Source organism: Suncus etruscus, chromosome 14, assembly GCF_024139225.1.
Source record: "Suncus etruscus isolate mSunEtr1 chromosome 14, mSunEtr1.pri.cur, whole genome shotgun sequence".
Lineage (NCBI taxonomy): Eukaryota > Metazoa > Chordata > Mammalia > Eulipotyphla > Soricidae > Suncus > Suncus etruscus.
In genome coordinates, this window is record NC_064861.1 from 30,725,490 (window position 1) to 30,751,923 (window position 26,434).

The 26,434-nt window shown below is 41.8% G+C and overlaps 1 protein-coding gene across 3 annotated transcripts in view; it reads right to left on the reverse strand.

Annotated features, from left to right (window-relative positions):
* Window positions 1–26,434, reverse strand: part of DDX46 (DEAD-box helicase 46) — a 53,953-nt gene that overhangs the window by 543 nt on the left and 26,976 nt on the right. For 2 of the 3 annotated variants that reach the window (XM_049786718.1, XM_049786716.1), the window contains exons 13-22: window positions 25,428–25,510; window positions 23,947–24,111; window positions 23,005–23,167; window positions 21,702–21,895; window positions 19,819–19,956; window positions 19,412–19,561; window positions 15,310–15,486; window positions 13,202–13,420; window positions 11,515–11,659; window positions 1,899–1,972 (exon numbers count right to left, since the gene is read on the reverse strand). In XM_049786718.1, coding sequence (XP_049642675.1) covers window positions 1,899–1,972; window positions 11,515–11,659; window positions 13,202–13,420; window positions 15,310–15,486; window positions 19,412–19,561; window positions 19,819–19,956; window positions 21,702–21,895; window positions 23,005–23,167; window positions 23,947–24,111; window positions 25,428–25,510 — 1,508 coding nt within the window. The remainder of the gene's footprint in view (window positions 1–1,898; window positions 1,973–11,514; window positions 11,660–13,201; window positions 13,421–15,309; window positions 15,487–19,411; window positions 19,562–19,818; window positions 19,957–21,701; window positions 21,896–23,004; window positions 23,168–23,946; window positions 24,112–25,427; window positions 25,511–26,434) is intronic. The other variant, XM_049786717.1, reaches the window with a different exon arrangement.

The following is a 26,434-nucleotide window of genomic DNA, read 5'->3' on the forward strand; positions in this document are numbered from 1 at the left end:
GGATAATTTATTGGTATATATATCTTTTTTTTTTAATTGGATTTTTGGCCACACCCGGTGATGCTCAGGGGTCACTCCTGGCTATGTGCTCAGAAATTGCTCCTGGCTTGGAGGACCATATGGGACGCTGGGAGATTGAATCGCCGTCCATCCTAAGCTAGCGCACGCAAGGCAGACAGACGACTTACAACCTGCACCACTGCTCCTGCCACCACTCCGGCCCCCAGAATATTTTTAAATGTTGTTATTATATTAGAAAGAATCACTATTTGGTGATTAATTCTCTGTGGTGCCTCAACTAACTCTTAAAATCTAACAATGATTACATTTATAAACACAAGTTTCTAATAGTAAAGAGCTAGATTTAAGGGTATTTTTTGTTTTGTTTTGTTTTGTTTTGTTTGGTAGGGGGCACCACCAGTGATGCTCAGAGGTTACTCCTGGCTGTGCATTCAGGGATCACATGTGGAAGACTCAAGGGACCATATGGAAGGCTGAGGATCAAACTGCACTGGTGGCATGAACAATAAGCACCATACTGTACTACTGCTCTGGCCTCTAATGGTTGTTCTTCTTCCCTCTTAATATGTTTCTGATATATGTAAACCTTTCATCTCCCCTGCCCCACCTGCACATACAAAATTTCAAAAAGAAATTTTTTTCTGTGCTCAAGTCACTCTCGGTAGGGTTAGGGAACCATATAAAGTGCCAGGGATTAAACCCAGATTGGCTTATACCCTACTCTACCCACTGTACTTACTATCACTCCACCCCTAGAAAGATAATTTCATTTATGTTTTTAAAAAAACTTTGTTGTTGGGCCACACCCAGCGGCGTTCAGGGGTTACTCCTGGCTCTGCACTCAGAAATCACCCCTGGCAGGCTGGGGGACCATATGGGAATCAAACCAAGTCTCTCCTGGGTCAGCCACATGCAGGCATTTCTTTTTTTTTTTTTTTTTTTGGTTTTTGGGCCACACCCGGTAACGCTCAGGGGTTACTCCTGGCTATGTGCTCAGAAGTTGCTCCTGGCTTGGGGGACCATATGGGACACCGGGGGATCGAACCGCGGTCCGTCCAAGGCTACCGCAGGCAAGGCAGGCGCACCTTACCTTTAGCGCCACCGCCCGGCCCCACATGCAGGCATTTCTACCACTGAGTTATCTCTCCGGCCCCAGAAATGTCATTTTAGAAAACTCTTCAAACTCATATTCTGAAGGTTTCCATTCAAAGGGCTGTGACCCCAATGTAGATGGTATGTGGAAAATTTATTTCAAAGGATTTAGTTAAAAAAAATAAAAGAATTTAGTTTAGGGGACCAGAGATAGAACACAGTGGGTAGGGTGTTTGCCTTGCATGTGGCCAACCTGGGTTTGATTGTTGGCATCTCATATGGTTTCCTGAGCCTGCTAGGAGTAATTTCTGAGCAGAGCCAGGGATAACAGGAGTAATACTTACCAGCTATGGTCCAAAAATGGAAAAAAAAAAAGTCTGAACATTGAGCCAGACTGACAGTAAAAAAGACAAGGTGTTTGCTTTGCATACAGCCAACCTGGATTTGATCCCCGGTATCCAATACGGTCCTCTGAACACTGCCAGAACTCCTGAGTGCAGCACCAAGAGTAAACCCCTGAGTATTACCAGGTATGGCCCAAACCTCTTCATCAAAGAAAACAGAATATTTATATTTGAGAAGCTTAACTCATGAAGGACACGTGGAGGGGAAGTTTCTAGGATGCTAGTAAACTTTTATATCTCTCCATGTGGCAGGATATCAGTATGCTTACTTTGAAAAACTCACTGAGTTATATGTTTATAATTTGTGTAATTTTCTGCACTTATATTACAGTTCACTATAACATTTATTGCAACAAATAAATCCTTAAGGTTTTCACTTACCAACCGGATTAGTTCTTCTTTTATGAGCCTGGTGATTTCTGCCTTTGCTTTTTGCACAGCCAGTTCATTGGCACCTGGAGAATGAGTGCAAAGTTATTACTAAAATTATAATTGTTGTTTATACATGGCATGGAAGGCCATGGTAATACGAAATACTATGGTTGACTTATAGGAATATTGTAATGCCTGCTAAAACAGATCTTCATTACTGGTAAACCATCAAACATATTTTTCTTTTCTTTTGTTTGTTTTGGGGCTACACCGGACAGTGCTCAGGGGTTACTCCTGGCTCTACACTCAGATATCACTCCTGGCATGCTCGGGGACCATATGCGATGAAGGGAATTGAACCCGAGGCAAACACCCTACCAACTGTGCTATCACTATGGCCTCATCAAACAAATTTTATAATGGCTGATAATTCTGATTGCTAGCAAGTATTTCAGATATGTGACATATGAGAAAAGTCTTAAAGATTAATTAGTAGCCAAACTGAGGAAGATGAGAGAGTATTTCCCAAAGGAAACCATATGTGGCTAAGAAAAACATTCTCAAGGTCAGAAAAGTCATACGTAGCTAAGGTACATAACTTGCATGTGACCATTCCAGGTTTAAATCCTTGATACCATATATGATTGCCTAAGCACCACCAGGGATATTTACCCCAAACACAAGAGCCAGAAATAGGGGCCGGAGAGATAGCATGGAGGTAAAGCGTTTGTCTTTCATGCAGAAGGTCATTGGTTCGAATCCCGGCGTCCCATATGGTCCCTCGTGCCTGCCAGGAGCAATTTCTGAGCATGGAGCCAGGAGTTTTCCCTGAGCACTGCCAGGTGTGACCCAAAAACCACAAAAAAAAAAAAAAAAAAAAAAGAGCCAGAAATAGCTCTTGAGTATAACTGTGGAAAAAAGAAAGCAGAATGTAAATTTCTTTTTTTTGGGGGGGGCCACACCCGTTTGATGCTCAGGGGTTACTCCTGGCTAAGCGCTCAGAAATTGACCCTGGCTTGGGGGGACCATATGGGATGCTGGGGGATCGAACCGCGATCCTTCCTTGGCTAGCACTTGCAAGACAGGCACCTTACCTCTAGCACCACCTCACCAGCCCCAGAATGTAAATTTCTGAAGAGGGAAGCTGGGGCCAGAGAGATAGCATGGAGGTAAGGCATTTGCCTTTCATGCAGAAGGTTTGAATCCCGGCATCCCATATGGTCCCCCGAGCCTGCCAGGAGCAATTTCTGAGCATGGAGCCAGGAGTAACCCCTGAGCACTGCTGGGTGTGATCCAAAAACCAAAACAAAAAAAAGAGGGAAGCTGTGTACTATGATTATAAAACAGTCTAAAAGAAAAAGGAAAAAATCAGTATAGAAGAATACCAAGATAATAGGTGGATGAGGTCACCTGGAAACATTCATTCACACAGCTACTAATTCAAGAAATATTAACAATCCACAGGCATTTATATCACAAAAGAGAAATACAAAACACCTATCATGCATGACATATGCTAAGTTCATTTTATAAAGAACTTATGACTTTTATAACTCTGTAGACCTAAAATTTTAAGATTAGGATAAAGAGGCATTAAATAGCAATCTACAACTTTTTTTTTTTTTTTTTGGTTTTTGGGCCACACCCGTTTGACGCTCAGGGGTTACTCCTGGCTATGCGCTCAGAAATCGCCCCTGGCTTGGGGGGACCATATGGGACGCCGGGGGATCGAACCGCGGTCCGTCCTACGCTAGGAGGTAGACACCTTACCTCTAGCGCCACCTTCCCGGCCCCTACAAGTTAAATTTCAAATGTTAGTTTTCCCAGGAACTTTCCCCTGATTAACAGTCCTAGTACTGTTAAGTGCTTCTCCTAAAAAAATACTCAGAATAGATTGGTTCCATTCCAACATGAAAGACATTTCTGGAGGCAGAATAGACCCAGTTTTTTTCCTGCTATAACAATGAAGAGGAATTAATTAAAAAGTTGAGTTAAGGGACCAGAGAAATAGCATGGAGGTAAGGCAGTTGCCTTGCATGAAGAAGGATGGTGGTTCAAATCCTGACATCCCACATGGTCCCTCAAGCCTGCCAGGGGCGATTTCTGAGCATAGAGCCAGGAGTAGCCCCTGAGCGCTGCTGGGTGTGACCCAAAAACAAAAACAAAAACGTTGAGTTAAGGTGCAAGTAAATAATGCCAGGATGTGGGTTGGAGCAACAGTGCAGTGACTATGGCACAATACATGCTTGCCTTGCATGGGGCTGAGCCAGGTTCAATTGCTGGCATGCCATATTGTCTCCTGAGCACTGCCATGTGTGATTTCATAGTCAGGTGAAATATGTATACCAAAAATACTGTAAGGAGGAAAGAGCGATGCACAGTGGGTAGGGTGCTTGCCTTGCACACAGCAGACCCAGGTTCAATCCCCAGTATCCCATATGATCCCCCCCAAGCTGGTCAGAAGTGATTTCTGAGCAGAAAGCCGGGAGTAACCCCTGAGTGCTACTGGGTGTGCCCCCACCCCCCCCCCAAAAAAAAAAAACCTATAAAACTCTACACTAGGAAGATGTTTGCCTTGCACATGGCCAACTTGGGTTTGATCATCGGCATCCAGTAGGGTCCCCTTAGCTTGCCACGAGTGATTTCTTTCTTTGGGGGGTGGGGGGCATACCCGGCAGTGCTTAGGGATCACTCCTGGGTCTGCATTCAGAAATTGCTCCTGTGGGCTCAGAGGACCATATGAGATGCTGGGAATCAAATCCAAGTTGGCTGCATGCTAGGCAAGAGCCCTACCCGCTGTGCTATTGCTCCAGCCCCATGAGTGATTTCTGCGCACAGAGCCAGGAGTAACACCTAACACAGCTGGGTTTGGCCCTAAAAACAAACAAATAAAAAAAAAAAAAAACCTCTCTGCTAAAAGAAATGAAAGTGGGGGTCAGAGAAATAGTATAGTGGGTAAGATGCTCATCTTGCACACCCTGATGTGATCCCCAGCACCCCATTATGGACCACTAAACCTAGCAGTAATGATTCCTAAGTACACAGCCAGCAATAAGCCCTAAATACAGCCAAGTGTGTCCCCCCCACCAAGGAAAAAGATGACAAGAAAGGGCCTGGAGTGGTGGCACAAGCAGTAGGGCATCTGCCTTGCATGTGCTAGCCTAGGACGAACTGCAGTTCAATCCCCATATGGTCCCCCAAGCCAGGAGTAACCCCTGAGCGTTACAGGGTACCCCCCAAATAAAAAGATGACAAGAAGAAATGAAAGCACATTCCCGTTCATAGAACAGAAAAACTAATATTATCGATATGACTACTAGGACTAAAGCATTAAACAGATTCAACATAGTATCCCGACAAAAATACCATGACTGGACCAGAATGAGTTACAGTGGATAGAGTGCTTCCTTGTATAGGGCCAAACCTAGATTTGATCCTCAGCATCTTTATGGCACCTAAGCCCTGCCAAGAGTGATCCCTGGGGCCGGAGAGATAGCATGGAGGTAAGGCAGAAGGACAGTGGTTCAAATCCCGGCATCCCATAAGGTCCCCTGAGCCTGCCAGGGGCGATTTCTGAGCATAGAGCCAGGAGGAACCCCTGAGTGCTGCTGGGTGTGGCCAAAAAAAAAAAAAAAAAAAGAGTGATCCCTGAGTATAGGCAGATGTTGCCCCAAAACAAAAATGTAAAAGCAACTAACTTCTAATTTGAAAACAAAACAAAAATCCATGACACTTTTTAAACACTTAGATTAACTGAAGTTGAAATTAACTTCGAACTAAGGGCACGAGCCACTGTAAAGCTATTAGGGCACTTGCACTACATGTGGTCAAATCCAGCTCTGATCCATGGCATGGTCCCTTAAGTCTACCAGGAGTGATCCTTGAATGCAGAGCCAGTGGTAAGCCTTGAGCACTGCCAGGTGTGGCCCAGAATATAGAACCGAAACAAAACAAACCCCCAGAACTATCAGGAAGTGGCAAGAGGAAGCTAATCTAAGTCTGACAGAACCAACCACTTCTTTTGTCTTTTTTGGGAGGGGAGGCAGGGGTATTTTTTGGACACACTTAGCAATGTTTAGGGCTACTCTGGTGATGGGGGGGGGGGGGTCCTAGTGATATTTGGGGCACTATATGCAGTGTCAGAGATAGAATCTGGGTTAGCCACATGCAGGTAAGTACCATACCTTATACTATCCTCTCTGGACCATCAACCACATTTTAAAATTTTGTGAGAAAGTTTGAAGGGAAGTTTACTTTCATTGACAGGTGAAATTAACAGCAAAGCTGGGGCAACAGGATGGAGTGCAAGTTTTTCATTTGGATGCTCCAGTACCACATGATCTCAGAGCATAAAGCCAGAGTAGACACCAAGCACTGATGTGTACCTTTCCCTTGCAAAGTTAAGATTTTAAAATCACATCAAAAATGAAACTCATAAAAAGGAACAAAAAATATATGCTCCAGGCCAAGGAGAGAGTATTGCGGGTCAGGCACTTGCCTTGCACCAGCAAACCCAGGTACAACCTCCTGAACCATATATGGTCTTGTGAGCCCATTGGATATGTTGTGTACATGTGTGCACACACACACACAATCTCACTCTCTGGATATAACTTGTTAAAGTCTGTGTTTCTTTATAAAGAAGGAAATAAACAAAAACAAAGAAAATTAGGGCCGGAGAGATAGCACAAAGGTGGGGCATCTGCCTTGCACCCAGCCAACCTGGACAGACTTGCTTTGACTCCCAGCATCCCATATTGTCCCTCGAGCCGATTTCTGAGTGCAGAGCCAGGAGTTAACCCCTGGAGTGCTGCTGGGTGTGGCCCAAAAACCAAACCAAAAAAAAAAAAAAAAAGGAAATTAATTTCTCACTTAGATCCAAGTGAAAGAGTAATTTTCCTACTTCACTTAGGGCCTGACCAGTTTAAATTTTTGACTTATATAGTTTCTTTAGGTAATAAGTTACATATGTTTATAAGCTGCCATGAAAAACAGGCATTTCCTTTCATTGATCCTAAAACAACTTTGAATGCTTTTAAGGGATTCTCCACTAGTAAAAAGAGAGAGTCACATAATAGGCTGTATAAATTATACAGGCTGGCAAGTATGTAAGTTCTTCCTGTTCTCCTTCCCGCTGCCTGGTGGGAGGCCTAGAGCTACTGAACCATATAGTCTCCAAGGAGCCAGGCAGTGGGGTCCCTCCAATTACAGACCTAGAAACAAATGATACTGGGCTCTTTCCAACACCTGTTTTCATCCTATTAGTGTTCAGCTGATTTGGTTAAAGCTTCAAAATATAAAAGACCCTTTAAAATCTAAGCATCTATGAAAATCCTCAAAGCTTTAGATCATTTTAATTACCCACTTTTAGCTCTTTTCCAGCATCATTATGCCTCTAGAATTGTTTGTCTCTAGCTTTCTTAAGTTTTTTTTTGGACAAGGTTATTGTATTACTGGAAGAGAAAAAAAAAAAGCTAGCTTAGGTTATGAAAATTAGATGTTACCTCCTCAGTACAAAGTGGAGCTAAGTTTTTATTTCCAATCTAGGAAAATGAAAAAATCTGAAGCAATGCACTATACACAAAAACTATCTGACTTCAGTTCTTTGATGGTATAGGAAATGAATTATAGGAGTCATATGTGAACTATGATACTCTACATTAATTATACTAGACCAATCATAATCACCTACCATAAATTACAGAGGATCTTTTTTCAAAGAAAACAATCATGTCTCTAATTTACCGATTTCTGAGACAAACATTTTAAATACTGGTTTTGCTTAAATGATGATCAGGGCATTCAGATTGAGAATAAACAGCTGACTCCGTATATAAGGGGGGCTTTATTATCCGATTCCACAAGACATCATTATGTCTCCAACCTGTATATCCTAACGAACAGAGGAGTTAAGGAAAGCTCCATCCAATTCCAACATTGAATGATACAATTCCTTCTCGTGAAAATCTGGGTGACAACAAACCTCATTTTACTATTCAATAAGGAAGAATGTCGTAATTTTTAAAAAAGAGTCACTGGGAGACACGAAGTCTTTTAGAAAAGTAAAAGCCTAACCTGTAAAAGGTTAGGAGTCAGGTCCTCAAAGACAAGCACAAATCAATAAATAGAATCACAATCATGATACACCATTACAAAATATACATGAAGGGTAGGAGACACTACCGTACAAGAGTTAAGGTACTTGTCATATAAGCAGCTGACCCTAGCACCATACTGCTAAGCACAAAGGTAGGAATAGTACCTGAGAACCACCACGCTTTGCCTAAAAACAAAACTAAAAAATGACTCTGCAGACTAATGAGAGTGGCAGTTACACAGAAAATACAAAGACTACAATTGATTTGGGGGTAGAGGGAGTTAAGGTGGTAGGTCTACACCCAGGTCTTACTCGTGGCTCTGTGTCCAGAGCTAATGCTCAGTACAGCAGAGAAACCATCGTGTGGTGCTGGAAAGCAAACCCAGGTTGGTCACATGAAAACTTACATGTTGTACTCTCTCTCCAGCTCTGAATTTTTTTTTTTAATGTGTGTAGCACCAAGATCCAAACCCCAGGCAGGGGCTCACATTAAGTATGGCAGGCTCTCTACCACTGTGTTAAGTCGACATCATGCATTTATCTTTATAAGTTCTCACTAGTAATATTTAAAACTAATAGTGAGAGTGACAATAAAAATAGCAAAGCAGAAAATACTAAAAGCCAGGCCTTCCAAAAAAGCAGCAAACAAAATTTCAACAGTTGAAACCACTGTGTTTCTTTTTTTTTTGGGGGGTGGGTGGGTCACAAATGGTAGTGCTTAGAGGTCACTGGCAGCACAGTGCTTATGGGACCACACTGTGCTAGGGAATAGCCATGGAGCTTCAGCATGCTCCCACTCGTGCTATTAACTTAATGTAAATTCTGGGAACTAATCAAAAGCGTGTTGGGGAGATGTCCAGAGGACTAGTGGAGCAGATGCTTTGCATGCCAGGGTCTAAAATTCTGTAAGGGGGCTGGAGCAATAGCACAGCAAGTAGGGTATTTGCCTTGCACATAGCCAGCCTGGGTTCAATCCCTGGCATCCTACAAGGTCCCCCAAGATTGCCTGGAGTAAGTTTTGAATGCAAAGCCAGAAGTAACCAGTGTGGCCAAAAACCCAAATAATAAAAATTAAATAATTAAAAATAAAATTCTGGGGGCTGCAGTGATAGCACAGTGGTAAGGCATTTGCCATGCAAGCAGCCAATACAATCCCTGGCATCCTATAAGGTCCCCCAAGATTGCCTGGAGTAAGTTTTGAATGCAAAGCCAGAAGTAACCAGTGTGGCCAAAAACCCAAATAATTAAAATTAAATAATTAAAAATAAAATTCTGGGGGCTGGAGTGATAGCACAGTGGTAAGGCATTTGCCATGCAAGCAGCCAATACAGGACAGACCCCAGTTCGAATCCCAGCAGGCCAATGGTACCCCAACTCTGCCAGGAGTGACTTCTGAGCGTAAAGCCAGGAGTAACCCCTGAGTGCCGCGGGATGTGACCAATTACAAACAAAAAACCCCCACCAAACAATAACAACAACAAAATTCTGTAATGCCTGAGAGCAGCTCCTTCAGTCATCTACAAAGTCACTGAAATACTAGGAATGGTCTGGGCTTATACTAAGTGTGGAATAAACCTCTATATAATTCCAATCATATATGAGATACTTAATTCATCTAATAGACTAAGTGGATCTAAATAGTCTACATTTTATTTATTTTGTTTTGGGGCCACACGCAGCAATGCTCAGGGCTAACTTCTGACTCTGCACTCAGGAATTACTTTTGGTGGTACAAGGGACAATATAGGATGCCAGAGATCAAACTCAGGTTGGTCACATGTAAGGCAAGAGCTTATTATGTGTGTTGTTGCTCTATTTGTATGAATAGTCTACATTTTATAAGTCTATCAATAGACATAGAGATAGCACAAAGGGCTGCTGTGCATGTAGGGATCCCATATTGTTTTTTTGTTGTTTTTTTTTTTGGTGGATTTTTTGGCTTATTTGCTTCTTTGGGGGCCACACCCAGTGGCAGTCAGGGGTTACTCCTGGCAGAATTGAGAGACAATATGGGATACCAGGGATCAAACCCAGGTCAGCCTCATGCAAGGCAAATGCCCTACTTACTGTGCTATTGCTCAAACCCCATAGAGGCCCATGTTTAATCCCTGGCTATACATGGTCTATGAGCACTGCCAAAATGACTCCCAAGTAACCTGCTCAGAGGAGACTCCAAATACTGCTGGATTAGACTACTTTTCTCCCAAAATTTCAAACAAGTCTATTACAAAGATTTTTAGATACACTATAAGTGAAAGGAGAATTTGTTCTACTATATAGAACAACAGATTTTAGAGAAAATTAAGAACTGAAATTGGTTTTTTTTGGGGGGGGGGGTTTGGGGTCACACCCGGCAGTGCTCAGGGATTACTCCTGGCTCTACACTCAGAAACTGCCCCTGGCAGGCACAGGGGACCATATAAAATGCTGGGATTCAAACCACCGTCCTTCTGCATGTAAGGCAAATGCCCTACCTCCATGCTATCTCTCCGGCCCCAGAAATTGGCTTTTGATTTCACATTCTTAATGCATTATATCTAATCACAGCATTGTCTTTTTTTCTTAAAGGTATGCAAAAACTTCAAGAGGTAAAATTTCAGGAATATATCTGTTTAAATATTAAGAGCTGACATACTTTTTTTTTCTGTTTGGGGAAACACCAGTGGTGCTCAAGGCTTACTCCTAGCCCCGTGCTCAGAGATCACTCCTGGCAGGCTCAGAAAACCATTAAGTGGTGCCAGGGATCAACTATGAGCAAGGCAAATGCCCTACCTGCTGTACTATCTCTCCGGTTTCAAGAATTTTTACTTCTTCTTCTTTGTTTTGGGGCCACAGTTGGCAGTGCTCAGGAGATCATATGGGATATTGAGGATTGAACTCAGGTCCATCCGGGTCGGCTGTGTGCAAGGCAAACGCCGTATTGCTATGCTCTCTCTCTCTAGCCCTAAGTTCTTACTTCTAAACTTAGCCACGAAGTTTTACTTAACAAAAGTATAAAAGAAATCAATCCTAATTATGCAGATTTTCTTTGAGAGGATATCTGAAATCTGACAAATTCAACACTGAGATTACCCAACATGTATCATTAATCTTGCATAGGTTCTGTACTCATAAAGGCCCCAAATGAGAAAGTATGTGCATTTTAAATAAGTTGTTTCTTCTTTTCAATCCTCTCTAAAAATGACCTCACATCTACTCCATGACACTATATTGGCAAAAATTCCTAAACTTACATTTGTGCCTACACTTTTCAGAAAATAAAGTCATTTAGTGCCTTACCCCCAACACCTCAGAAATCTACCCTCTTAAAGTAAACAGAGAGCACCCCCAATTGTATGGAGACTATCACCACATACTTGGATCTTTCTACACTCCCAGAGGTGGTATCAGCCACTTTGGGAAACAATGGCCAACACCAATGTTCATTCAAGTCAAGAGGGAATAGGAACCACAAAAAAAAAAAAAAAAAAAAAAAAAGATGAGGAAATCGCAAAAAAAAAAGAGGGAATAGGAACCAGCAATACATACTTTCAATAGCCAAGTAGATTTTCCTCTCTCCTTCCTTGGGTTCTTTTCCAGGTGGGAAATACGTTCCTCTGATTGTAATTGCAGCCTCAGAGTATTCACTAATTCTCTGTAGAGCTTCTTTAGAAGTAACTTTCCACCTAGCAGTCTATGAACGAAAACAGAGGGGGGATAACACTATGGAACAAGACTGAAAAAATATAGGACACTCAAGGCTAGAGAAACAGTACTTTGTGTAGGGAGTTTGCTTGCGCATGGTCAACTTGGTCTCTGGTATCTCATGTGGTTCAAGTACCACCAACCCCACCCTACCAAAAAACTACAGCACTGAGTACTAAAAACAGGTTGACCAAACCATCTATTGTCAATATGATGTTCAAGACAGCTCTAAATCATTATTTACTTAGTTGTGGGAGACGGAGCATCCCACGTATCAAAGGAACTCTGAATGAATTTTCCACCGCCTGATTCAAGCCATAAAAGTTTGCTTAGCCCCAAGCCAACTGAAAACTCTGCAAATAAATTTAGCCCAGCACACAGAATCTGGCTTAACCAGATTCCTTAACCTTTCCATGGAACCTGTTTTTGTAACTGCTCTCAAACACGTAATTATAGATAGGTTTTTGTAAAGTTTAAATTATGATCCTTATTGCTTGCACAAAAGAAAGATTTAAATGGTAAATAGGCTAAACAAAAATTGTATTTGCGTAAATATCAATTAGCTATTTGTTTAAGGATTTGCTTCCCCTCCCCCCATCCTGCCAGGTTCCTCTTTATCCTTCCCGCCATCAAAATGTGTTTATGCTCCCATTGGTTAAAATTGTACTTGTACAAATCTGATTGGTTTGTGTTTCAATCCTATGTTACTACTCCTCCCACAGAAGCAGGGCATAAAAACCCTGCTTCTCCCTTCAATAAACCTCTTGACTGGCAATGTCACCTTGAGCGTTTTACTAACTTCTGCAGCTTAATTTTTTAGGTGTTCACAAAAGAGCTTAACACTCGCGAATTATTTGTAGCTGCTTTCTGCCTTCTGTCCCGGTTGAGAGAAAGCTGCTGGCCGGAATTCTCTCCCAGTAAAGGGCAGGAGCGGAGGCAGTTACACTTAGTTGCTACTATACCTATAATGTATTAAGAAAATTTCTTCTTTTCATCTAGAGGAAAGGTGAAATACTTATTAAAATGATCAGGGGAGAACCTGGAGATGGCAGAAATGTTAAAGAGCCTTTTCAGACAACAGGAAGCATACATTTAGCCTCTGGTGTGCCCTATTTAGTATAAGTACAAAAAAACAAAACAAACAAAAAACTACAAGAACAGAAGGGGAAAAATAAATTAATAACTTTTTATGAGATTTATAGATTGTAAAGGAGGAATATTCACTCCAAAGAAGCAAGTTTGGAATTAGTGTAGAGGTTAAAGGTATGTGCCTTGCATTCCACAAACCCAGCTTCAAACCCTATGATACCACCCAATGTCCCTTGAATCATCACCAGGGATCTCTCCTGCACAGTAGGAACAGTGCCTGCCTACCGTAGAGTGTAGTCACAAAATGAACAAAGACATTTAGTTCCAGAAAATAGCACTTTCTTTGCATCTGAGGCCATGGGTTCAAACCACCAGATCCACACACTCCCATCCCCTGCTGAGTTTTCTCTAAACACACATAATGTTTAAACCTGTTACATACCTGTGGGAAGTCATTGATCTCTAGTTCTTCCTCATATCTCTTAAAAGATTCATTTTGCCCACCATCTTGTCTCTCTTCTTCTTGTTTCTCCAAAGGTACATAATTGAGCTTGGCATTGATCTTTTCGGCAAGCTGTTCTGCAATGGTTTTTGCAGATACAGTAGGAGCCAAAATGGTGCCACCTCTGAGAATTGCATTGGTGGCCTGTTGCATCACATCCTGTAGTTAAAGAACACCTACAGTTAAATTTCAAATTAGGGCACAGGGGCTGGAGAGATAGAATGGAGGTAGGGCATTTGCCTTGCACGCAGGACAGCAGTTCGAATTCTAGCATCCCATATGGTCCCTCAAGCCTTCCAGGAGCGATTTCTTTTCTTTTATTTTTTTTTGGTTTTTTTTTTTGGGCCACACCCGTTTGACGCTCAGGGGTTACTCCTGGCTATGCGCTCAGAAATCGCCCCTGGCTTGGGGGGACCATATGGGACGCCGGGGGATCGAACCGCGGTCCTTCCTTGGCTAGCGCTTGCAAGGCAGACACCTTACCTCCAGCGCCACCTACCCGGCCCCGCCAGGAGCGATTTCTGAGCGTAGAGCCAGGAGCGACCCCGAGCAATGCCGGGTATGACCCAAAAACCAACACCCCCCCCCAAAAAAAAAATCAAATGAGGGACAGACAGGAACAGGAACCCCTTCACAAATTACTTTTTGGAAAGTCACCAAATAAAAAGTACTTTTCTTGTACTGTCCAGCCCCAAACTTCAATTTAGTAGTTTATCTTGGGCCGGAGTGATAGCACAGAGGTAGGGCGTTTGCCTTGCATGCGGCAAGACAAACCCTGGTTCAATTCTCGGCATCCCACAATTCTCGGCCTACCAGGAGCAATTTCTGAGTTCAAATCAGGAATAACCTGAGTGCCGCCAGTTGTGACCCCAAAATAAAAAAAAAAAATTATCTTGGTAGTTAAATACTTTGATGAGGAACCTAGAAAACATTTAACTTTACATTAAACAATCAATGAAGGGCAAAGGACATTGCTCAGAGTTGGAACTCAAGCTTTGCATGCAGAAGCCATAGACTGAAACCTATTACTGCTCCCGAAGAGCCTTCAAGTAACCCAGGTGTGGACTCCCTTCCCCCACCCCAAGATATTTTTCTGTTACAGAAATGCCTTTGTTGGACTCCAAAAGATAACATCTATGTTAAGGTGCTAGTTTTGCATGTAGCCAACCCTAATTTAATGACCATGCAATAAAAAGAGACACAAGGGTTTTACTCTTGAGCACAGCAGGGAATAGGCCCCAAGTATCAGCAGGCTGCTCCCAAAAGCCAAGCCCATCACCCCCCAAAATAGAAATGTAAAGTGGTAGTACAGCAAGTTGGGTGTTTGCCTTGCATGCAGCCAATCCAAGTTCAATCCCTGGCACCATATGGTACCCCAAGAATTGCTAGGAGTAATTCCTTATTGCCAAGAGTAACCCCTGAGCATCACCAGGTATGGTCCAGAAACAAAAACCAAGACAGAAGGAAATGCCCTTGCTGGATGCTGTTGGAACCTTGTGTGACCGAAACTTAACTATCAACAACTATTTTAAATCTAATCACAATGATTAAGTAATATATTTTAAAGCCCTTGTTAATTATAATTAGGTCAGTCTTGCTATCAAAAATGAGTAAAATATGGCTAAAGTCACATAATCTATGGCTCTTCGAAGTGATTGCCTCTTAACTAAAATATGTCAATTGAATATTAATACTTTTCCTCTAAGAGTATAAACCTTTATTCTATAAAGTATAGTAAATGAGTTACTCAAAACTTATTAGGCCCCCTGAGCACAGAGCTCAGTGCTCAATGCTTAGTATCCACTAAGTACTATGGGGTATGGTCTCAAAACAGTAACAAAAAAGGAATGTAGTTCCCAGCAAACAACAACATTATAAGCATATGCCAAAGGGAAAGTACTTGCCAAAGTGTTGGAAGTACAAGCATATACCATATGTATAAGCCTTGGTAAGCACCAAAACCCAGTGTTCAAGTAACCCAAGGTCAGAACAGAAACAAGAAGCAAAGGGAAGGGGGAAAAGTATAAGACTTGGAACAAATTACTTAATACCTGAGACTCAATGCCCAAATTCTTCTGGGCATTGATTCTAAGAGCCAACCTCTTAGCAATTTCTAATTTCTCAGCATTTCCTGCAGTTGGAGCAGGAACACTAGATGTTCCAGGAGCAGCCATATCTTTTACTCTCTTCTTTGAATTAAACATGCTTTCAATTTGTTCGTCAATCTAGAGAAGGAAAAATAATGATTAATAAAGTTAGGATTAAAAATACCACATTACATATCTACAGAAACCAACATGAATACTTTTACCAAAAGTCTAAAAAAGGAATCTCATATTTATCCTGGGCTTACAATTTATAAGAAAATACCAGCTGGGGCCAGAGAGATAACATGGAAGTAAGGCATTTGCCTTGCATGCAGAAGGTCAGTGGTTTGAATCCCGGTATCCCATATGGTCCCCCGAGCCTGCCAGGAGCAATTTCTGAGCCTATATAGAGCCAGGAGCAAAACCTGAGAGCTGCCGGGTGTGACCCAAAAACCAAACCCCCAAAAAAACCCAAAAAACCAGCTAGCTTTATAATGACACATTCCATATTTTTAAAAAATGGGTTTTTAAGAAAGATAAAATGCTGCATGGACCATTTATACAAATTCCTTTAGGTCCAGAAAATACATCTTCATATTTTGCACGAGGAAAATGTACTGTTAAGACATTAAGGAGCTGGAGAGATAGCATGGAGGTAAGACATTTGCCTTGCATGCAGGACAGTGGTTTGAATCCTAGCATACCATATGGTCCCCCGAGACTGCCAGGAGCGATTTCTGAGTGCATATCAGGAGTGAGTGCCGCTGGGTATAACCCAAAAACCAAAACTCCCCCCCCCCCAAAAAAAAAGACACAACAGTGAACTCTCTTATGACCCAGACCATGAACAAGGCCACTCACAATATAATGAAGTGGAAAAGATGTACCTCAAGGTTAATGAACATGTAAAACTAAAGACATTGGGAAAAATCAGGTGGAACGGTGAAATGTTAACATTAAGGCACAGTTCAACCCCTAAAACATGCCCCAACCCAAAGCAGTGCAAGGTATAATACAAAGGCCCATGAGCCTAAGTACCAAACCACTGGCCCAAGCACTAAATCTTCAAGTCCACACTGGCAAGCCAAGGGACTTTGAGTTCCCCAAACCGCAATGGTCTGAAAAGCTATTTAAGGAAAAATGGGGGATGGATAGAGCACACCGTATGAGGGGGCTAAAGAGACAGTACAGTGAGTAGGCTGCTTGCCTTGCATGTAGTCAACCCAGGTTCAATCCTGGTACCACATATGTTCCCTCAAGCCCACCAGGAGTGATCCCTAAGCATAGAGCCAGAAGTAATCCTGTGTACCACTGTTTGCAAGCTAACTAACAACCCATTCCCCCACCCCCATCCCAAAAAAAGGATAGCACAGGACAAAAATGAAAATGATAGAACAGTGAGTTGAGTGCTTGTCTTGCATGTGCCTGACCTGAGTTTGATTCTTGGCATCACATATGGTCCCCAAGCCCACCAGGAGTGATTCCTGAGTGCAGAGCCAGGTGTAACGCCTAAGCACCACAGGGTGTGGCCAAAAAAATCAAACCAACCAACCGAAAAAAAAACAAAGACAGTACAGGGTTAATGTGCTTGCCACCAGCATTGCACATTCCTGCTGTTATTGCACACTGCCCTGAGCACTACCTGAATTAACCCTCTGAGCAGAGCCATAAGTACCATCCAGTTTCCCACATTCCCACATCCCCAACCACCTCCCAAAAAACAAAACTCAACAGGGTTTAAGTCAGAAAAGAGAAAAGAGACACAAGGATCAACAGTAAAGCATATGCCTTGTCTATGCAAGGTCCTGGGTTCAATTTCTGATACCACAAAAGGAGAATTTAAGTCTTTCAAGCTGGGAAGATGGCTCAAAGATGTGACATACTAAGCATGTACAAGCCCCAACACTGACACCCTCAAGCCTGACAGGAATGAGCCAAACAAACAAAACAAGACATGTGGGGGCAATATATGGCTTCAGATATTTATAAAAAGCACTAAACATTTTTTCTTTGCTTTCCCTTGGAACACTCACTCAGGGGAAGTGAATTGTCATAAAGACAGCCAGATAGCTCTGCTAACATTGAAGTGAGTGAGCTCTTGTCTGTAAGACAATCTGACAAATGTGCAAAGTTAAATATGCACAGATAGAAAATACAGCATAATTAGTGAAATATTGTATTTTTCTGTTTTTTTTAAATATTATATTTTTTTGTTTTGTTTTGATTTTTTTTTTGTGTTTTTCGGGCCACACCCATTTGATGCTCAGGGGTTACTCCTGGCTAAGAGCTCAGAAATTGCCCCTGGCTTGAGGGGACCATATGGGACGCTGGGGGATCGAACTGCGGTCGGGATCTTTCCTTGTCTAGTGCTTGCAAGGCAGACACCTTACCTCTAGCGCCACCTCGCCGGCCCCTTAAATATTATATTTTAAGTCACGATTATAAAAATATTTTTAGGGGCCGGAGAGACAGCATGGAGGCTGGGCATTTACCTTGCATGGAGAAGGACGGTGGTTTGAATCCTGTCATCCCATATGGTCCCCCCAAACCTGCCAGGAGTGATTTCTGAGCGTAGAGCCAGGAGTAACCCCTGAGCGCTGCCGAGTGTGACCCAAAACCAAACCAAACCAAAACAAACAAATAAAAACCCTTTTATTACTAAAAAAGAGATTTTATTTATTAAATAATGGAATGTCAATAATGAAATATAGCCATCAAAATGTACATTTTACTGAAACTGTTGTATGAGACTCAGTACAGGGGGTAAGGCAATAACCCTGGCATTCATATGGTGCCAAGTGTGACTTCTGAGTTTAGACAGGATTAACCCTAGAGAACACTGGATGTTCACAACACCAAACCACCTTGATGGCAAAAAATAAAGTGTTTCTAAATTTTAAAGATTTCAATGTAAGGTTTCTTATAAAGGATTCAAAGTACTGGGCTCGCCCAGTGTTTTGTAGAGCACATGACTTGCATTTCTAAGGATTTGGGTTGGATTCCTAATAGGGGAGAAGTGGGGAGACAGTGTTATGATTTCAGCCAAAAATCAATTTCACCGATAAAGCACATTACTCACAGATAAGGCACTGGGTTCAATCCGTGGTACCCCATAAAAATAAAATAAAGGAGGTCTAACAGTAGCTCAGCAGGTAAGACATTACCTTGCACATGGTCAAAACAGGTTCAATACCTGGCATCCCATATTCTGGAGCCTGCCAGGAGTAATTTTTAGTGCAGAGCCAAGAGTAACTCCTGAACGCCACCAGGTGTGGCCCCAAAGTCAAAATATAAAAAATAAAGAACATATGATCACAGTTTTATGAACATAAAAATTATATGTGAGTACACATATTAAAAATATGGATAGATTGGGGCCGGGCAGTGGCGCTGAAGGTAAGGTGCCTGCCTTGCCTGCGCTAGCCTTGGACGGACTGCGGTTCAATCCCCCGGTGTCCCATATGGTCCCCCAAGCCAGGAGCAACTTCTGAGCACATAGCCAGGAGTAACCCCTGAGCGTTTCCGGGTGTGGCCCAAAACCCCCCCCCAAAAAAAAAATATATATGGATAGATGGGGCTGGAGAGATAGCACAGTGGTAGGGCGTTTGCATTGCACGCAGCCAGGAGCCAGGACAGACCTAGGTTCAATTCCCAGCATCCCATATGGTTTCCTGAGCCTGCCAGTGGCAATTTCTGAGCACAGAGCCAGGAGTAAACCCTGAGGGCCACTGGGTGTGACCCAAACACCCCATCAAAAATATGGATTGAGGGGCACAGTAGTAGGGCATTTGCCTTGCATGCGGCTGATCCAGGATGGACCTGGCTTTGATTCCGATGTCCCATATGGTCCCCCGAGTCAGAAGCAATTTCTGAGCATTACTCAGGGTTACTCAGGAGTAACCCGAGTGTCACAGTGTTTTTAACCCTGTGGCCCACAAAGCAAAAAAAAAAAAAAAGGATGGATATATACTAATAGTTCCCAGTATTTGGCAATCTTGTCATCTCAATAATCATATATCGCAAGACCTCTCCTGGCAAGAATGAGTTTTATAATAATACTTACATCAACTGCAGCATCTTCATCATCTGAATCTTGCAGACCAAGAGCTGCTTTTTGTAACTTCTTTCTCTCATTAGCCAAAGCTTGTTCTGTTTCATCAAACTTGAATCCCTTACCAGAGAAACCACTACTCTTTTTGATTATTTTCCCTTCCTTCAAAGAAAAAAAAAGTAATTCAATGTAAATGAATTTATATAAAATATGTTTCAACAAATGCAACTAACAACTTGAGGAAAATACCATGTGAATAGAATTCTACAGACACATAAAACACTTCATTTAAAAAGGAGTGCTTTGTTTTTAATTTCCCTCTCTAAAAAAATTGAACAAAAACAATTCTTTCAATCATTTTAAGTATTAAATATTCAATTAGAAACAATGAATTTTTGTAAAAATAGTTAAAAACTTACAGCTTTTTGCTGGTCTTTGAAATCACTCCAAAGTTTCTCTAGATCAGGAGGCACTGTAGTCCCTGATAATTCGAGAGCTTTAATTATGTCACCAGCATACCGAGCTTGATCTTCTGTGATAAAAGTGTATGCATAACCCTAATAAATGAAGAAAAAAACGAAACTATTATACACTATTGAGATAATCCTATTTACAACATAAATCTTCTTTTGTTTATTTTTTGGGCCACACCCACCAGCACTCAGGTTTTACTCCTGGCTTTGCACTCAGAAATTTCCTCTAGCTCAGAGGACCATATGGGATGCTGGGGATCGTCCATCCTGGGTCAGCTGTATGCAAGATAAACACCCTACCACTGTGAAACCATACTGGTCCCAATAAACCATTTTATTTTTATTTGTTTTTGGTTTTTGGGTCACACCAGCAGTGCTCAGGGGTACTCTGGGCTCACTCCTGGCAGGCTCGGGGGATCCTATGGGATGCTGGGATTCGAAGCACCATTTGAACCACCAACTGTCCTGTATCGGCTGCTTGCAAGGCAAGCACCCTACTGCTGTGCTATCTCTCTGGCCCCAAGATGACTTTTTTTTTGTCTCACTCATCTGTGGAATTTTTGTTTATTTGTTTGTTTTGGGTCATACCCGGCAACGTTCAGGGGTTATTCCTGGCTCTCCACTAAGAAATCGTTCCTGGCAGGAATTCAAACCACCGTCCTTCTGCATGCAAGGCAAATGCCCTACCTCCATGCTATCTCTCCAGCCCTATAAATCATTTTAAATGTGATTATTTAATCTATTTCAATTCCCTTAGCATTGACTCGGCACCCCAAAGGGTGCCCCAAACTTGCAAGAAGTGATCCCTGAGCACAGAGCCAGAAGTTGTGAGCACCACAAGGTGTGGCCCAAAACAAAAATAACAACAAAAAATTATAGTCGATTATTTTATTATAGGTATGCCAGGTCACCGAATTTTACTTAAGTTGTACACTTATTCTGTCCCTCAAGCTAAGAATAGTATATTGTGGGGGGGATTAAAAAATAAAAATGATATATTTTTAAGCTACATACACACATTCATAATGTATCAATACAAAGTTTCATGACAGAATCATACTTGGCAATTTATGTGAAAAATTATATAATTCAATGGGAAAGATCTCAAAGGGCTAAGTACATATTTTGCATGCAGGTAGCCCCCGTTCAATCCTGCGAATGTGGTCCCTGAAAACCATCATTACCAACTCATAAACAGAGCAGAGAGAAGTCATCAACTACACCTCTTATAACAAAGCACAGCAGTAGGGCATTTGCCTTGCAATGTGGCTGACTTGGGACACGACAGGGGTTCAATTCTTATATGGTCCCCAGAGCCTGCCAGGAGCGACTTCTGAGTGCAGAGCCAAGAGTAATCCCTGAGTGCTGCCAGTGTTGCCCAAAAACAAAACAAAACGAAACAAAAAAAGCTGAAGAACATGCTTTGCATGCAAAACTTCAGTTTTTTTTTTTTTTGGTTTTTGGGCCACACCCAGCAGTGCTCAGGGGTTACTCCTGGCTGTCTGCTCAGAAATAGCTCCTGGCAGGCACGGGGGACCATATGGGACACCGGGATTCGAACCAACCACCTTTGGTCCTGGATTGGCTGCTTGCAAAGCAAACGCCGCTGTGCTATCTCTCCGGGCCCAACAAATTCTTCTTAAGGACAATGAGATAGCACAAAGAGAGGGAATGTATGACTGGCATACCTGAGTTCACATCCCCAGAACTAGACTATCCTGAAGATTGTTAGGCTGGCTTCACTGGGCTAGCCTCATGGCCCCTAACACCACAAGGTCAGAGAAGCACCACAACTCTGGGCCTAAGTACCTGTCATTCTTATTACTTACTTTGTTGCCAGCTCTTCCAGTTCGCCCTGCTCTGTGTACATAATCCTCATAATGATTGGGACAACTGTAATTCACTACAAGAATCAGATGCTTCACATCGAGACCTCGAGCAGCGACAGAAGTAGCTACAAGAAGTTTGCAGGTTCCATTCTTGAAATCATTTATGATGCTATCTCTGTCATACTGATCAATACCTACAAGTAAAAATAAATTTCAAAACCACATGCTTAAAGTTTCCATTTCCTCTAATAATCAGTGTGACCCCACCCCAATACTATGTGTAACTTTACTTGCAAGACCCTCCCATTTCTAGGAGGGGTCTTGGGAAGGTTATAAAAGGTTTTGCCTAAGGGGCAAAAGGGATTTTGCCTGACTGGAGGTCAGAGGAGAGATGGCTGTAAGGCTAGATGCAGGGCAAGCTGACAAGACCATGCTTAAATAGGTTTAAGATTATAGGCCATATGTGATGGCCAGGGCAAATAAAGATGTTATCTCTCTGGAAGCCTGACTGCATGTGAGTTTAATGCCTGCCGCTCTCCTGAACCCAGACACCTGCCGGTTGGAGAAGGTGGAGCCAAGTGGTCCTGAGCTGAAGGAGAAAGGACTCCATGTGTCCCCTCCATCCAAGGCCATCCAAAGGGTTTAATGCAACAATCAGAAGACGTTAAATGTAAAAGAAATATAACTTGGGGCCAGAGCGATAGCACAGCAGGTAGGGCATTTGCCCTGCACGTGACTGATCTGGGTTCAATCCCAGGCATCCCATATTATCCTGAGCACCGCCAGAAATGATTCCCGAGTCAAGAACCCGGAGTAAGCCCTTAGCACAACTGAGTGTGAACCCCCTCAAAAAAACAAACAAACAAACAAACAAACAAAATATATATATATATATATATATATATATATATATATATATATATATATATAACAAGCGAAGCACATGCCCAACACATACAGTTTAATAGCAAAAGTAAGTCGATAATGTTATAAGTTTATTTATAATTTTTTCAAATTAACCAGTGCTCAGGTCTTAATCCTGGCTCTGTGCTCAAAGATGGTGGACTCGTAGACTAAGGGGCCCACAGGGGGTACCAAGGATGGTACCATAGCAAAGGGGGGAAAAAAACATGCCCAATCCCTGATTCTCCACCTGTTGATGTTACCTGAAGCATCAACAAGAATGAGTAAAGTGTGCAGAGCTGGGAATAGTACTGGCAGTACTGGGAGCACTGCCAGATGTGGGCCAAAAAGCAAAAACAAAAACTTAACAAATATTTTGCAAATGAAACTAAAACATTACCTCCATGAAGAGACATGCAAGGATAGGATGCTCTCATTAAATCCTTCAGAAGACCATCAGCATGTTCTTGCTTATCAACAAATATAATGACAGAACCAGATTCTTGATAATGACCTAGAAGTTCAAGTAACTTCAAGAATTTCTTTTCCTCTTCTATCACAATCTGTAAGCAAAAAATTGAACCAAGTTAGTATAGTGAAAATAAAAATACATCACTTGACTATAAATAACATGCATATAGGGCTGGAGAGATAGCATAATAGTAGGGTGCTTGCCTTGCACACGGCCGACCCAGGACGGACTTAGGTTTGATCCCCAGCATCCCATATGGTCTCCCAACCTGCCACGTGAGCACTGAGCCAGGAGTAATCTGAGCAGTGCCACGTGTGGCCCAAAAACCAAAAATTAAAAAAATAAATAAAATAAATAATAATAACTTATTTATTTTGGTAGTGAAGCTCTATCCAGCTGCGTTCAGGACATACTCCTGGCTTTGTCCTCAGGGATCACTCCCGGTTGGGTTTAGGGGACCATATATAGTGTTAGGAATTTAATCAGGGTTCTCAGTATGCAAGGCAAGTCCTTACTGCACTATCGCTCTGGCCCTTATTCATATCATTTCAAATGGATGTGACACTTTTTTTATGTTTATAAAGAGAAAGGATAATATGGGCAAGTGATCTTCAGATTTTTTTTGTCTCTACCTTCAAATCCTATCAGTCAAAAAATGTACTAACAGCCTACTACTTTTGGTGGCAGAAACTAAAAAAAGCACATTTCAAACCTCCAACCCCATGGAACAAAATATACATATATAAATATTAAAGGTGATCACTAATTTATGTATCCAATTTGATGTTATAAATTATCTCCATTTATAAGAATTATTCCAAAAGAATCATACGCATTGCCAAATACCCAGGAAACTGAAATTATTCCTACCACTTGTTGTTCCACATCTGAGCAAACCACACTCCTGCCTCCAACCTGAACTTCAATGGGTTTACTCAGGATCCTTCGGGCCAATGCCTCCATTGCTCTGGGGAAAGTAGCAGAAAACATAACTGTCTGTCGATCAGGACGAACATTGTCCACAATGCGCATGACCTGAGAAAACATTACAGATAAATATGGTTATTGCCGTCTACAAAAACTTTAAAATTAAAAAAAAAAGGTAATTTAAGATCATCTATTATCAAAAAAATTTTAATTTTTTGCTGTGGGCTAAAATCCAAGAGAAAAAAAAATACAACAAATCCTCTCCCTGCAAATTTTGTTAGCAACTTTAGTCCATTTCATTTTCTTTTTCTTTTTTTTTTTTTTTGGTTTTTGGGTCACACCCGGCAGCGCTCAGGGATTACTCCTGGCTCTGTGATCAGAAATCGGCCCTGGCAGGCACAGGGGACCATATGGGATGCCGGGATTCGAACCACCATCCTTCTGCATGAAAGGCAAATGCCTTACCCTCCATGCTATCTTTCCGGCCCCAGCCCATTTCATTTTCAATTAGGCTTAAAAATAAATGATAGGGGGCTGGAGAGATAGCATGGAGGTAAGGCGTTTGCCTTTCATGCAAGAGGTCATCGGTTCGAATCCCAGCGTCCCATATGGTCCCCCGTGCCTGCCAGGAGCAATTTCTGAGCATGGAGCCAGGAGTAACCCCTGAGCACTGCCGGGTGTGACCCAAAAAAAACCACAAAAAAAAAAAAAAAAAAAAAATAAATGATAAACTTAGGTAAATTAAAATACGAAGTTTTTATACAATAATTATTTTATATAATAACCAGGATTATTTCTCTGGAGAAATGAGCTTAGGGGAATTCTTGGGAATACTTCTTTGGAAAAATGGGTTTGGGTAAATACCTGATATGTGAGGGGGGAAAACAGATGCTCCTTGAGCATTATCAGAAGTGACCCCTGAGCAGATGTGGCCAGACACAGTTACAGTAAGCAAATACTACCTTACATTCAACTGAATCAGATCCTATTCCCAGCACCCAATATGATCACCCCAAACCCAGCCAAGAATGATTCCTGAGCACAAGGCTAGAGGAGCAACCACTGAGCATTACCAAGTGACTCAAAAACCAATCAAACAGGGCCCGGAGAGATAGCACAGCGGTGCTTGCCTTGCAAGCAGCCGATCCAGGACCAAAGGTGGTTGGTTCGAATCCTGGTGTCCCATATGGTCCCCCGTGCCTGCCAGGAGCTATTTCTGAGCAGAAAGCCAGGAGTAACCCCTGAGCACCGCCGGGTGTGGCCCAAAAACCAAAAAAAAAAAAAACCAATCAAACAAACAAAAAAAACAAAAAACAAAAAAAAGGTAACCACTGAGTAATGCAAACAGCGTCCCTGAGAACACGGCCTGGTATGCCCGGGGGGGGGGGGGGCATAAACTGCCCACTAAAATTATTAATAATTACCTGAGGCTCAAAACCCATATCAAACATTCTGTCTGCTTCATCTAAAACAACATATGTCACTCTTCGAAGATTTGTGACTCGACCTAAGATGAGGGAAAAAAAAATAAAGACAAAACAAAACTAAAAATCAGTCATAATTCATTTTATAACTACTAAGAACTTTACAAACTGTCAAAGGGCTCTTAAATGCCTGACTTAACCAGAGGGGTAAGTTAGGTAGCTTTAAATAGTGAACAGAAAGCTTGGTCTACTATGTCTTAATCTAATGGCAAATACTTTCTGACAATGGGTATATGAGGCCCTTTATTTTGTCAAACTCATCTCTTGCATACCATAATAGGGCCTGAAGAACCTGTAAAATTCAGAAAACAGCCCTCTCCAAAACACATCATAAAACTAAGACTGAGATGAAGCATCGAGCCACATCAGCCATTATCTGACAGCATCACCTAGGAAAAAACATATTAGAGATTACAGCGTATGTGTGGAAAGCAAGTTCCAGTGCTAACTATTTCAGATGCAGAAAACCTCTCTATAACTTTATACCTGTAACAGAACTAGGAAATTCTGGTGGGAATGCTAAAATATTCATGAGAAGCTACTCAAAAATCCCTAAGTAATACATTACACAAGAACTTTAAAATACCAAATGCATTACATAACTAGAATTTTCTTTTAAAAGACACAAAACCCAGTACATTAAGTACTCCCTCTGGTTTAAAAAAAAAAGGAATTGTCATTTTAGTCAGAGAAAACTAAATACAAATACAAGAAACATTTTCTAAAGTACTAACACAAGCAATTCTATCAACTGTGGAATCAATCACCTGGGCAAAAATATGCATGAAAATTATTCATAGAAATGAAAAAACATGCAAGAGAAAAATGCAAAATTAATCAAGATAAATTTCAGGGGAAGAAATAATCAAATAAGCATTGTGGAAAACAAAAATAAGATTATTACTCAGTCCAAAATTTGTCCTATACTATACAAGCACACTGACGTC